Source organism: Prionailurus bengalensis, chromosome B2, assembly GCF_016509475.1.
Source record: "Prionailurus bengalensis isolate Pbe53 chromosome B2, Fcat_Pben_1.1_paternal_pri, whole genome shotgun sequence".
Lineage (NCBI taxonomy): Eukaryota > Metazoa > Chordata > Mammalia > Carnivora > Felidae > Prionailurus > Prionailurus bengalensis.
Window position 1 is genome coordinate 98604347 of NC_057349.1, and position 12644 is coordinate 98616990.

General features: G+C 48.0%; 2 protein-coding genes across 6 annotated transcripts in view; one reads left to right on the forward strand and one right to left on the reverse strand.

Annotated features, from left to right (window-relative positions):
* PPIL6 (peptidylprolyl isomerase like 6) overlaps positions 1-9128 on the reverse strand; it is a 32176-nt gene extending 23048 nt beyond the window's left edge. For 4 of the 5 annotated variants that reach the window (XM_043592089.1, XM_043592088.1, XM_043592090.1 and 1 more), the window contains exons 1-3: positions 8994-9128; positions 4999-5094; positions 1376-1564 (exon numbers count right to left, since the gene is read on the reverse strand). In XM_043592089.1, coding sequence (XP_043448024.1) covers positions 1376-1564; positions 4999-5094; positions 8994-9128 — 420 coding nt within the window. The remainder of the gene's footprint in view (positions 1-1375; positions 1565-4998; positions 5095-8993) is intronic. The other variant, XM_043592091.1, reaches the window with a different exon arrangement.
* Positions 9129-9649: 521 nt separating this feature from the next.
* On the forward strand, positions 9650-12564 carry SMPD2 (sphingomyelin phosphodiesterase 2). Its single transcript, XM_043592087.1, has 10 exons — positions 9650-9760; positions 9986-10082; positions 10209-10285; positions 10638-10731; positions 10874-10963; positions 11199-11281; positions 11411-11543; positions 11637-11741; positions 11902-12058; positions 12159-12564. The coding sequence occupies exons 1-10, from the start codon at positions 9711-9713 to the stop codon at positions 12545-12547; spliced, it is 1275 nt and encodes a 424-aa protein (XP_043448022.1). The 5' UTR covers positions 9650-9710; the 3' UTR covers positions 12548-12564.
* Positions 12565-12644: the final 80 nt, after the last annotated feature.

Below are 12644 nucleotides of genomic sequence, written 5' to 3' on the forward strand. Positions count from 1 at the left end.
TCTTACAGGGACCCACTATGCCCTAAAGACACTGAAGGGGCCAGATTCTCCCTCTCCTCACTCTGTGAGAGCTGAGCTATGGGGATATGATCTGGGCTGAATTAGTCAGGTGCTCCTGCCTGGGGCCTTGGATCTCAGGGAGTGATGCAAAGACAGCAGTTGAGAAGTAATTCTCCGTGAAGGTGGCAGTGTGAACCCAGGGCCAGTCGGGATGCAACTGCATCCAAGTTGCACATTTCTGGGATGAGACTCAGGACACGTTTTCCTGTTGTTTCCCAAAACCTGGTTCTCTGGCTTTCCTGCCAATTGTGAGGTTACCAATATCCTTTCAAGGCATACCTTTTTTTCCCTTAAGTTAATCAAAGTAGTTTGGTATTGTTGGTGACTGATACTCTCATTTTCCCAGCCTCATTTCCTATTAATCAGGCCTCCTTGCTGTCCCCTGCCATTCCCTGAATATACCATGCACTTTTAGAACCTTGTCCTTTGGGACCCTTGTCCTGCTGTGAGCATTAAATTCCTTCCCATAACCCGCAGTTTCTAGTATTTTCCAAGTGCATTGTTTGTTCAGCCAGACATTCCCTGAGCTTATACTATGTTTCAGATTGTGTTTGAGACAGTACAGTTAAGTGAGGATAAACAAAACAAGGTCTTTGCCTTTTTACAGCTTGGCACTGTAAAATCCTAGCACTGGGCCTTTCTGTGGGCACAGGCATCTATGAGCATGAAATGATCTTCAGCATGTAGTGCTTGTTGCTATAACAGAGTTTCTGAGCAAAATTACCACGTGCTTTTACCTCTGTTGTCATTCCACCCTGATGTCTGTCTCACACTCTCCTGGACCTTAAGCTTCATGACTGTCCTTTGCCATTGGAAACCCCCCTAGGGCCATAGCCTGCCTGGTCCAGCTCTTGCCAACTTGTCATGCTTTAAAATGTCACCTTTCTTCTCAAACTTCCCCTTCTGTTAGTGTAGTACCTCTCAGGTGTTAGAAGGTACTAATTAAATTTTTTCATACTAAGCGTGAATGGATGGTAAGCTCTACCTTCTCTGAAGCGGGGGGAGGTGTCTTTATGTTTTAAAATGGATAATCAACGCATATAAATCTCTAATGCGGAATAGAAATGTTTGAACAGGGATGCTTCCCCCGCACTCCCTGCAGTTTGCATGCTGTAAGATATGCTTGCTTTACACACCGCTGAGCCAAACCCTGTAATATATATAATCCTTTGCAGTTGGATTAGAGGTCATTGAGAACTTAAAACCTAGTCTCCTACTGTTTATATTCCTTTGTTAGGATATCAGTAATTAGTGTTGAATCAATATAAATGGTCAAAGATTCCACTATTTTTCTTTAAAAATTAGTGTAACTTGCCTTGGTGTCTCTTAAGAATTTAGCAGAATAATCCACAGTAAGTGCCTCATAAAGTGCAGGGGGCTTAAAATCAACTACATCCCACATCTTGTGAGCCCATTTCTGAAGATCAAATGCATCACCCAGGAACTGATCATTAACAAAACACATCACGTAGGAAGAATACTCCCAGATCTCATTCTTGAGTTCCTATAAAGAAAAAGGATAAAAAGCTGTATTGGCAGAGGGGGAGGGGAGGCAACCAACCTTGCTGAACCCATAAGCCAGAGCTTGGGATTGACTCTATAGCCTAATCTTTAAAAAAATAATTTTTTTGCCATCTTTTAGAATTTTGTTCTCAAATAGAACTTAAGAACATTTTTAAAAATCTGACATCACTGAAAGCAAAAAAATGGCCTAAAAGTAGTGTTAAAAATGGTACAGTTAAAAAAAAAAAATTTAACAGCACTTGGGTGGCTCAGTTGGTTAAGCATCCTATTCTTTTTTTTTTTTTTTTAATTTTTTTTTCAACGTTTATTTATTTTTGGGACAGAGAGAGAGAGAGAGAGCATGAACGGGGGAGGGGCAGAGAGAGAGGGAGAGACAGAATCGGAAACAGGCTCCAGGCTCTGAGCCATCAGCCCAGAGCCTGATGCGGGGCTCGAACCCACGGACCACGAGATCGTAACCTGGCTGAAGTAGGACGCTTAACCGACTGCGCCACCCAGGCGCCCCTAGCATCCTATTCTTAATTTTGGCTCAGGTCATGATCTCACAGTTCGTGAGTTCAAGCCCCGCACCAGGCTCTGCACTGACAGCATGGAGCCTGATTGGAATTCTCTCTCTGCCCCTTACCAGCTCTCTTTCTCTCTCAAAATATATAAACTTAAAAAAAATTTTTTTTAAATGGTACACGCATAGAAGGTAGATTGTTATCTGGTAATAAAAATCTATGTGCATAGCATACTTGTTATGTTAACTTGAAAACAAAATGCAGTCTCTGGCTTCATTTGTGAAGTACATTTTACTGTGTGTATACTTGGAAAGGCTTGGAGCTCTGAGTAATACATGATTTTCAGTATCAAGGATGAAAAGAATGCTTTTTTGAGGGAGAGGGGTCAGGGTGAGGAAATGCCTCCTGGGGGGATTTCTGGTGCACCCCAGGGGCACTGAGGGAGAGAGCCCACCTTTGCCAACACTTTGAAGTGCTAAGCCCCTTAAAATGAAGCGCATTCGTGTGTTCATCCGCACACTAACGGTCAACCTCCTAAATTCCAGTGTGTGGCCACTGAGTAATGCTCCCTCTGAAGAGATCTGGTTTATTATTACCCAGGGCCAGTCCTGGGAAAAGCATAATTTGGGACAGCTTTTCTCAAATTTTAGCAGTCAAGCAGAATTACAGATTCCTGAGCCCCATCCAAAGTTTCTGATTCTGGAATGGGGCCCTAGAATTTGCATGTCTAACGGCATCCCAGGAGATGCTGACGTTGCTGGTCTGGAGACCACACTTGGGGAAATGCTGTTTGGGGGAACAGCTTGCTTCAGCTTGCCAATTTGCTGCACTCCCACGTCTTCTCCCAGATTTCATATCCTATTCCTGCGCCCATATCAAAACCTGGTTTGAGGAAAAGAATAAACTTGTTCATGCTGAACTATAAATTACTCATAGAGCCTGTAGGTCAAGAGTCCCTAAACTGTTTAGATTTATCAGTTATCACATATTATAGAATGCAGAACTTTAAAAAGGGATATTTATTTAGCCTGGGTATGGCTAATGTGGATATTTAGTTAGCCTGGTGGGAGTAAGGCAGTAGAAGGAGCACTTTACTCAGAGGCTGGGGGTGCAGATGCCTTGTCTTTGTGTGTTTTCTGTACATGAGGAGGCCTCCTCACCTGCTTCAAGTCAGTGGGCTGGACCCAGTGGTTGTTGCGCCTTTCCAGCACAGAGATATAAGATGCTGCCTTTTTTTGGAGGGGAGAGAAAGGGCTTTCCAAAGTCCCAGAAGCCATCACTCAAGGGTGGCATTACATTCTGCTGAAGCATTAATTAATTCCAGCTCAGACCTAACCTCAAGTGTGCTAAGTAAGTACTACATATAACCTTCAATGCTTACATTGAAGGACAAAAACTGGCCTGAAACAACAGAAGGTTAAGGTGACAAGTATCCAAGAGATGAGGGTGGGACATGGGAGAAAGGAAGGATAGGCAATAAAGAATAGGTGGAAAGAAGCAGCAGTGATTATGGAGAAAGCCTCATTCAGGCCTCGTGAGAAAAGCTGGAGGAAGAGAACACAAAACATCCCAAGGTTAGTAACCCAGCCTAAAATGGAGGGAAACTATGGAATGAAATCCACACCTATCTTTAAGAATGCAGTGGGACTCTATAAGAGGCATGGGTGCAGACCACAGAGCATGAGATCATGGCTTTCCTGTAGGTGGAGAGCATGATACTGGTAGGCAGTATAGGTAGTTTGGTGATAGAAATTTAACAACATAATTGTTTTATGTCAAGGTGACTAACTGTCCTGACCAGCTGTCCCAGTTTGTCTAGGACTGTCCCAGCTTTAGCACTGAATTCCTGTATCACAGGAAACCCCTCAGCACCAGGCAAACCGGGACCACTGGTCGCCCTAATTGTTGTAAGGATTGGAGTTAATATATACATAAGTCAAGAGATAGTGCCTGGCATATGACTGTGTTGGCTACTATTCTATCTGAATCCCAATCAAAATGTATTATGGCTATGAAAATGGCATGAGACTTAACAAATGGTATTCTTGACTCAGTCCTGCAGCATTTCTGTGACCGCACAGTGAAGTGGTCCCATAAAGCAACACTATGTGATAACCACAGGATCACAGGACATCCTTGTGCAACAAAGAACAGAACAATCAAAACTGCCCTGGTCAGGGGAAATGGGATTTCATCAGCCACTGGGGAGATGGAGTGGGGCAGGGAGACCAGGCGGGGATGGCAAGCAAGAAGTGTGCCCCATTTCGGGCTCGCTCCAATATGATGTATTGCTGGGCCACATACCACCTTGGAACCCTTCGTGTCACGTGTTCCAGGCAGCATTACCAGATGATCAGTGTTGGCACCCAGGAGGAAACTGCTGTCCCAGGACAAAGCCTGTTAGCCCTGGGGCCTGAGGTTCTCCAAGGGCGCTGTTAGTGGGGAGAATGCAGAGAAGAAAGCTTGAATTAGGACAAGGCTGCCCTGTGGGGTCCTGGTGCCTGTCATCGGAGCTCCCGTAGGCCACGGCCCCACACCAGCCCTCGGCTGTGTCTGTGCTGTCCACCACCAAAACCTTCCACGGAAGGGCCAAGAGTGCCAAGGTGTCACGGGCAGTGTGAGTATGTGAAGCGCAGGGAAGGAGGCTAACCATCAGCAGGGGTAAATAGCAGCATTGAGAGTTTAAAACTCGCCTCTATCACCTGTCTTTCAAAAGAAAATCCTGTGAATGTTTTGCTCTCTCTTACAATCAGCCCAGTACAATGATTGAAATGATCTAGGGAAAGTGTACGATTTAGAGAAATCAAATCTCGTTGCTCTAAAATTACTGCTTCAGTTTTTCCCAAACAATGCGCAGATAAATAATTTAGGCAAAACTTTGCTCATTTCCCATATCCCAAATATCCTTTACCCTTTTTTTCTCCTGTAGATATTGATCCCATGCAAATTCTTGAAGAGGAACTATTATAGGATCTTCAAATTTGGTTGGATAATTACTCTTCAGACTCTAGGTTTCAAAACAGAATAATTATAGAGTAAGTTCTCTTTTAAAGTAGAAATAATTTTCCCCCAATTTTTATGGGGACTTCAAGAGGTTTTATACAGTGGATACCCAGGCACACAGTCCGACTTCGATGCCCCCTGCTTGCTCCCAGAGGCCCCTGTGCTGATCTCCAGTAAGTCACTACCCAGTTCACACTGGGGCTCTGGTTTATGTGTCTCACTTCTAGAGTATAAGCTTCTTGAGGGCCAAGACTACATCCTAGTTTTCCTGTACCCCCACTGGCCTTGACATCTGGCATATAGTAGACCATCCACACATAGCAAATGAATGAACAAAAGAAAAAATAAATGAGTTTATGCCAATAGTTTTGTAATTTGCCATGTTCTTTTAGAACCAGTTTTTTCCTAAATTAAATTATTACTAAACCTCAGTGGATCTAAACTTTTTTTTAATGAAAAGAAAATGTTACTTTATTTAACTGCAGTGTTTTATTAGTTTCAGGTGTACAATATAGGGCTTCAGCAGTCCCATACATCACCTGGTGCTCATCACCTATTTCACCCACCCCCACCTCCTCCCTCTACAGATACTTTTAACTAAAATAAATAAATGTTATTATTTTAATTTATTGATACATAGAGAATGACCAAAAGGATATTGTTGTGGTTACACCCCACAACAATAGAAAATACTAAATATTAAATATTTTAGGTATTGAGCACGTTTATTAATTTGTCTATATGAATCAGAGAAAGTTCATACTGGTTAACAATTCCCTGTCAAAAAAAGTTTTGAGTCCTGACATGTCGCACTTTGCCTCCGGGTAAAGCAAGAGAAGGCAGGTAAGGCAATACCAATTAGGCCTCACCTTGCTGAGTGGGTCTGAGTAGATGTGTCCACTAGGGATCACCTTGCTGAGTGGGTCCGAGTACGTGTGTCCACTAGGGAAAAGGGACAGCTGGCTGCTGCACTTGGCTCCTTCTCCACTAAAGAAGGTGCTTAGAGGGGCGCCTGGGTGGCTCAGTGGTTGAGCGTCCGACTTCAGCTCAGGTCACGATCTCACGGGCCGTGAGTTCGAGCCCAGTGTCGGGCTCTGAGCTGATGGCTCAGAGCCTGGAGCCTGCTTCCGATTCTGTGTCTCCCTCTCTCTCTGCCCCTCCCCTGTTCATATTCTGTCTCTCTCTGTCTCAAAAATAAATAAATGTTAAGAAATTAAAAAAAAAAAAAAAAGAAGGTGCTTAGAGGTCCTTCTGTGGTCTAAAAGAGGACACCGGCGTGGCATTTTTCATCTGGGGTGGATATTCCAAGGGGCAGAGAGCCAGGGCGTGAGTGTATCCTGCCTTTGGGACCAGGGGGAGCCAAAGAGGGCGATAGCAATTGGGTCATTTCCTTCTTAGGCTATTGCCGAACCAACAGATGACGATGTGTCCTTTGTTCCAGTGTCCATGCTCAGTTTGAGGCACTTGTGTTTCTAACTGGGGGACCACCTAGAATAACTAATAAGCCCCATAGTTTTCAAATTAAGCATACTTAATCATACTTTCTTCATAATTTAGTGTCTAGAACAGACTACATCCAAAACAGAATCTATGTGATACTTACTCTTCACAAATCTAAATCTCTGGCAGCATATTAGGTATTCAGGATTGCTCACCAAATGATCATGTTGAGAAATTATTCAAGGATCCTTTATTAAGATAAACTAATAGAATTTACATCCATATGTTTTCATATTCAGATAGGGGTACAGTAGGCAAAAGCTTAAGAAAGGGAAAATTAATCTTATTAATATAACAAAGACATTGTTTTCTCGACTTAGTATCCTCTACAACAGGGTGTGGCAAACTGTGGCCAGCAGGCCAAATCTGGCACACTGCCTGTTTTTGTAAGACTTGAGAGCTAAGAAGAATTTTTAGATTTTAAGCAGTTGAAACAGAATCATTCCATGTCATGTGAAATCATATGCAAGTCAAATTTCAGTATCCTTAATTAAGTTTTATTAAAAGCACCATTCATTTACATATTGTCTGTGGCCGATTTTGCACAAGGACACAGTCAAGTAGTTGTGACTGAGAGCCTATGGCCCTGAAGGCCTAATAATTTAATATCTAGGCATCACAGAAAAAAAAAGTTGCCAACACCTTCTCTACAGTGTGGAGCAGGCACAGAAAACATGTGCCTTCAGAAAAGGAGCTAAATAAAAACAAGGGAAAAAAGTCCCTCAAACTCCTTAAATACAACTTAAGCCATAAACTTTATAGATCCCCTCAGCCCAGCTAACAGTCCATAATTTCTATTTATTTTGATGATCCACGTATCATTTAAACAGACTTCTCACTTGTTCTCTTCCTCTTGATGTAAACTTCACCTTCTCAAATTAGTTTCTGTGAAATTGAATGAAGGAAGCCTCATTTAAAATGGAGTCAGAGGGCACCTGCATGGCTCAGTCGGTTGCACATCCCACTCTTGATTTTGACTCAGGTCATGATCTCCCGGTCGTGAGATGGAGCCCCATGTCGGACTCTGTGCTGAATATGGAACCTGCTTGAGATCCTCTCTCTCTCCTGCCCCTTTCCCCCTTGCGCTCTCTCTCAGAAAAAATAAATTGAAAAATTAAAAAAAAAATTTTTTTAATGGAGTCAGGAGGCCAGAAGAGGGAGCTCTCATGCCTTACCACCACTCAATTGCAGACCACAGAAGGTCAGGAAGAGATACACCATGCATTCCCTACAGGAAGAAGTCTATTTTACTATTCCAGCAGAAGGAAGGGAGAATGTCTCCATAGTCTGCAACAAGCTTGGCCAATAGGATAATACCACAACTCAACCAGTGAGAAACCATCACCACCCTGAACTCTCACCTTTCTATCAAAGCAGCCCCTACCAGCTTCTTCCTTTTATCTATGTCCCTCTCCTTTGATCTCCCATATTGCCCTTGGTTTGCCATAGCTCATTATGTCTCAAATTGCAATTCCTGTGTTATTACCAAATAAGCCCATTTTACTGGTAAAATAACCGGCTGTTTTAAGGTCAAACAGTTACTGTTTCTTGATTTGATGCAGTTACAAACTTTTCTTAACTGTGGACTTACAGCAGGCAACAAGGCAGGAATTGCTTAAGATTTCTTCTGTTTGAGAACATTTTGTATCAGGTATCTGGCTGGATACTTTGAGAGATGCAAACATAGTGCATGGTCCTGGAGTCTAGCAGGGTTTTGAAGGAGACGATTTTGGCATAATCCTACAGTGGCATTCCCGGAGCAAACCCCAGAGATGTGCTGAATTCTGCATTTCTATATTTAAATACTTCTGCATTTGCATAATAGGTGTGCTGCACGATTACTGACCCAGCCAAATTCTTCCAGTTGTTTAAAGTGTTTTTCCTTTTATATCGGTCTGTGTGTTTGCAAAGTAATATCTGGATTCTCCAAAGCACTTGTGGGTCATTTGTTAAGAAATTTCTTAAGCACCTAATTCGACTGGAATGCAGTAACTGCTATAGAAAATTTAAAGGAGGGAAAAGAAGCCTTCCCAAATGAAGTTTCCAAAAACTTGGGAAGGGAGTTCATAACAAAATCTGTAGTTATGCGGTATCACTTATTTTTAAACATTTTTTCATGAATTTTAAAAATCTATAATTCACGTAAAAATGTGGAAATAAAATGTGGGTCTATAGCAATTACCCTCCTTCCAGCAAGATTCTGAATTTTCCTTTGCTCGGATCCCCCTTTAAAGGTAGCCCTTCTGGTAGTGAAACGTCCGCCCGACCGGACCCTGACTCCTGTCCTGACGCTGCCCGCCAGGGACACCTCCCTACGTCCCCGAACTTCGACCCGGGTCACCAGGAAGCGCGAGCCCCAGGAGACGGGAGAGCCATCCGCACTTGTGGTTTTCTCGCGGTTACCTCGGCAGCGCTCTTCGCGATGTGAAAGCTGGAGTTTTTGAAGAGCCCCACCACCTTCACCTGCAGCGGCTGCTCGGGCGGTGACTTCGAGCAGTATGGGGCCGGCCTCGGCCCGCGCTGCAGCTGGCTAGCCATGGCGGCGCTGGGGGACTGCTCCGAGCACAAACACTGCGCGTCGCCAGGGCAACCGTGCGGCCCCGCCCCCGTCGCCTGCTGGGAGGAAGGACGCGAGGGGGAGGGCGGCGACGGGCGGGTCTTTTCTCAACTTTGCGCCTGTTGCTGCTGAGCCGGGCGAGAGGCGAGAGAGGGCTCGCGGGCGGCTGAGGCCAGGGACGGAGTTTCCGCGCGAAGGGACGGAGAGCTCCGTGTCCCGTGTGCCTCCACTCGGCTGGCCGCCCGCCCGAACTCCTCTCTGGTATCCCCCCTCAGGGACCTCGCGCGCGGCCCTCGCCTCCCGGCAGCGCCCAACTTCGCAGCAGATCGCCTTTCCGGGTGGGTTGGCAGCCAGTGGGGCGGTTGCCCGGGTAACGTGGATTCGGACCCGGGCCCAGGGCCTGCGCGGCGCGGGCTGGGAGGCCGCGGCCTTCGAGGGAGCGCGGGGCGGAGCCGACCACCTGTGCGCGCCGCCCCGGGAGGAGGTGCCGCCCGCTCGCCCCCGCCCCCGCCGCGGCCGTCGCCGGGGAGGCAGCGCCGTCCCGCGCCCCCGGACCGCTCGCCATGAAGCCCAACTTCTCTCTGCGACTGAGGATCTTTAACCTCAATTGTTGGTGAGAGCGCCCGCGGGGTGGGCCGGGGGCCACAGCTGCATTCGCACCCACAGTCTGAGGGAGGAGGCCTTCCTCACATCCGGGCCACGGCTCCACCGTGCCCTAGGGTATCCGGGCCCGGGGGGCATCCGCATCTCCAGGCCCGCAACTGGTCCCAGCTCCGGTGGTGCACGGAGAAGCGGAGCGCCTCCAGCCGTCACCTCCCCCCACCCTTCTCGTCCTCAGGGGCATTCCCTACCTGAGCAAGCACCGGGGTGACCGCGTGAAGCGCCTGGGAGACTTTCTAAACATGGAAAGCTTCGACCTAGCTCTCCTGGAAGAGGTGGGCAGGGCAGAACTGGTGTGGAACACTGGCTGGGACGGGGGCGGCTGGGGGCGCAGGAGAGGACTTTTCCCCGGGGTGGGGGAGGGGGGGGAGACAGGCAGGCATCCTCACCCCTTCCCTCAGGTGTGGAGTGAACAGGACTTCCAGTACCTGAGACAGAAGCTGTTGCCTACCTACCCCGCCGCACACTACTTCAGGAGGTGAGAAACCTTCCTGTCTGGAAGTCTGTTCTCAGACCTGGAAGCTCTTGGCCCTGCCAGCCCCTCCCTATCCCACCTGCACCCTCCTCCGACTTCCCGAGTCCTCTCCTCTGTGTGGGTGCAGGGCTAGGTGGAACCAGGAAGATCCTATCTCTTCAGCCCATCCCAGCCTTACCAAGTCACACTCCATTGTATCACCCCACAAAGGCTGTTGCTTTGAGATTTCCTCTGGTGCTGAACTCAGCAACAGAGTGAGGAAAAAGTAGCTGATACAAGCTGGGTGACCAGGGAGAAGAGAGCTGGGTATTTCTCTTCCTGCTTTTCTGGCTGTTAACCAGAACTTGGTTTACAGTGGCGTCATTGGCAGTGGCCTCTGCGTCTTCTCCAAACATCCAATTCAGGAATTCACCCAGCACGTCTACACCCTCAATGGGTACCCCTACATGGTAAGCCTTAGATCAGATTTCTTCCACCACCCTCTCCCACCCCCCAGTACCACACGGTAAAGGAGGCAGCCTTTCTTGGGCTGCAGGAATGGGCAGAAGGAGGGTGGCAGTGCCCTGAGTTCTAGCTCCCTCCTGCCTGCAGATCCATCATGGAGACTGGTTCTGTGGGAAGGCTGTGGGTCTGCTGGTGCTTCATCTAAGTGGATTGGTACTCAATGCCTACGTGACCCATGTGAGTGAAGCTGGCAGGGCTGGGACAGGTGGCCTGGTCCTGGGAGGGAGAGATGGGACTCCTCTGGTTGGGCTTCCTGGGGGTGAGGTGTGGGGGCAGGATCTCCTAAGGTTAGTAGGCAAGGTTTGCCCATCTTTTAACCAAGTATCATGCCAAGTAACAGACACCAGCATGATTCAGACCTGTCTTTGGGACCCCCTGTCTCAACTGCTATAATCTGACCTATCTTGCTCAGCTCCATGCCGAGTACAATCGACAGAAGGACATCTACCTAGCACATCGTGTGGCCCAAGCTTGGGAACTGGCCCAGTTCATCCAGTGTGTGAGCCTGGGCTTGACAGGGGAAGTGGGATGGGGTCAGGGGTTGAGGGGTGGCCAGGGCCCCACTTCTAGGTGGGCACAGCTGCTCAGGAGAGAACTCCTGCCTCACCAACCTGGTTCCCCCAGCCACACATCCAAGAAGGCCGATGTGGTTCTATTGTGTGGGGACCTTAACTTGCACCCGAAGGACCTGGGCTGCCGCCTGCTGAAGGAGTGGACAGGGCTGCATGATGCCTACCTTGAGACCCGGGACTTCAAGGTGAGGACCTGCCTGATTAATTTCCATGTCTACACCCCCAGCTTCTCTCCTCCTCCTCCCCTGTGTCCTAGCATGAACCACTTATTCGCCTAGGGCTCTGAAGAAGGCTGTACGATGGTACCTGAGAACTGCTACGTTAATCAGAGGGAGTTACAGCCATTTCCCTTTGGCATCCGCATTGACTATGTGCTATATAAGGTTAGGCCTCTCCCATCAATGTGTCTTCACCCACTGTGTCTCTGTCTTTCACCAGCTTGTGCTAATCTTTTGTCCATCTGGTCTAGTCGTAGATTACTGATGGCTTGAGAATGGGAAGAGGGCCTCAAATATGTTTCTCTCTGGCCCTTACTTTTCCTAGGCAGTTTCTGGGTTCTACATCTCCTGTAAGACTCTGAGAACCACTACTGGCCGTGATCCTCACAGTGGCACCCCCCTCTCTGATCATGAGGCCCTGATGGCTACTCTCTGTGTGAGACACAGCCCCCCCCAGCACACCCCCAGCCCTACTCACGGTGGTAAGACACCCCCACCCTCTCCCCAGGTCCCTCCCCACCATAAGGCGGCTCCTCCACTCTGACCCTCTCTCTCCTGCCCCACTACCCTGCCTTGTTCTAGGACCAGCAGAAAGGTCGCAGTTGATCAGTGTGTTAAAGGAGGCCTGGGCAGAGCTGGACCTTGGCATGGCTCAAGCTCGCTGGTGGGCCACCTTCGCCGGCTACGTGATTGGTCTAGGGCTGCTCCTTCTGGCATTGCTGTGTGCTCTGGCAGCCGGGGGAGGGGTCAGGGAGGTTGCCATAATGCTCTGGACTCCCAGTGTAGGACTGCTGTTGGGGGCAGGTGCAATCTACCTCTTCCACATGCAGGAGGCCAAGGGCTTATCTAGGGCCCGGGCTGAGCTCCAGCATATGCTGGGAAGGGCAAGGGAGGCCCACGACCTGGACCCAGAGTCTCAGGCAGCCCTGTTCCTGGGACAGCAGGAGGGGGACAGATCTGAGGAACAATAAAGCTTGACACTTTTGTGGCTCTGTGTTTTTGTTGTAGAAGCAGTGATTGGGGTCAAGGGTCGGTCAGTGTGACTGTCATAATATAAACTGTCAGGCT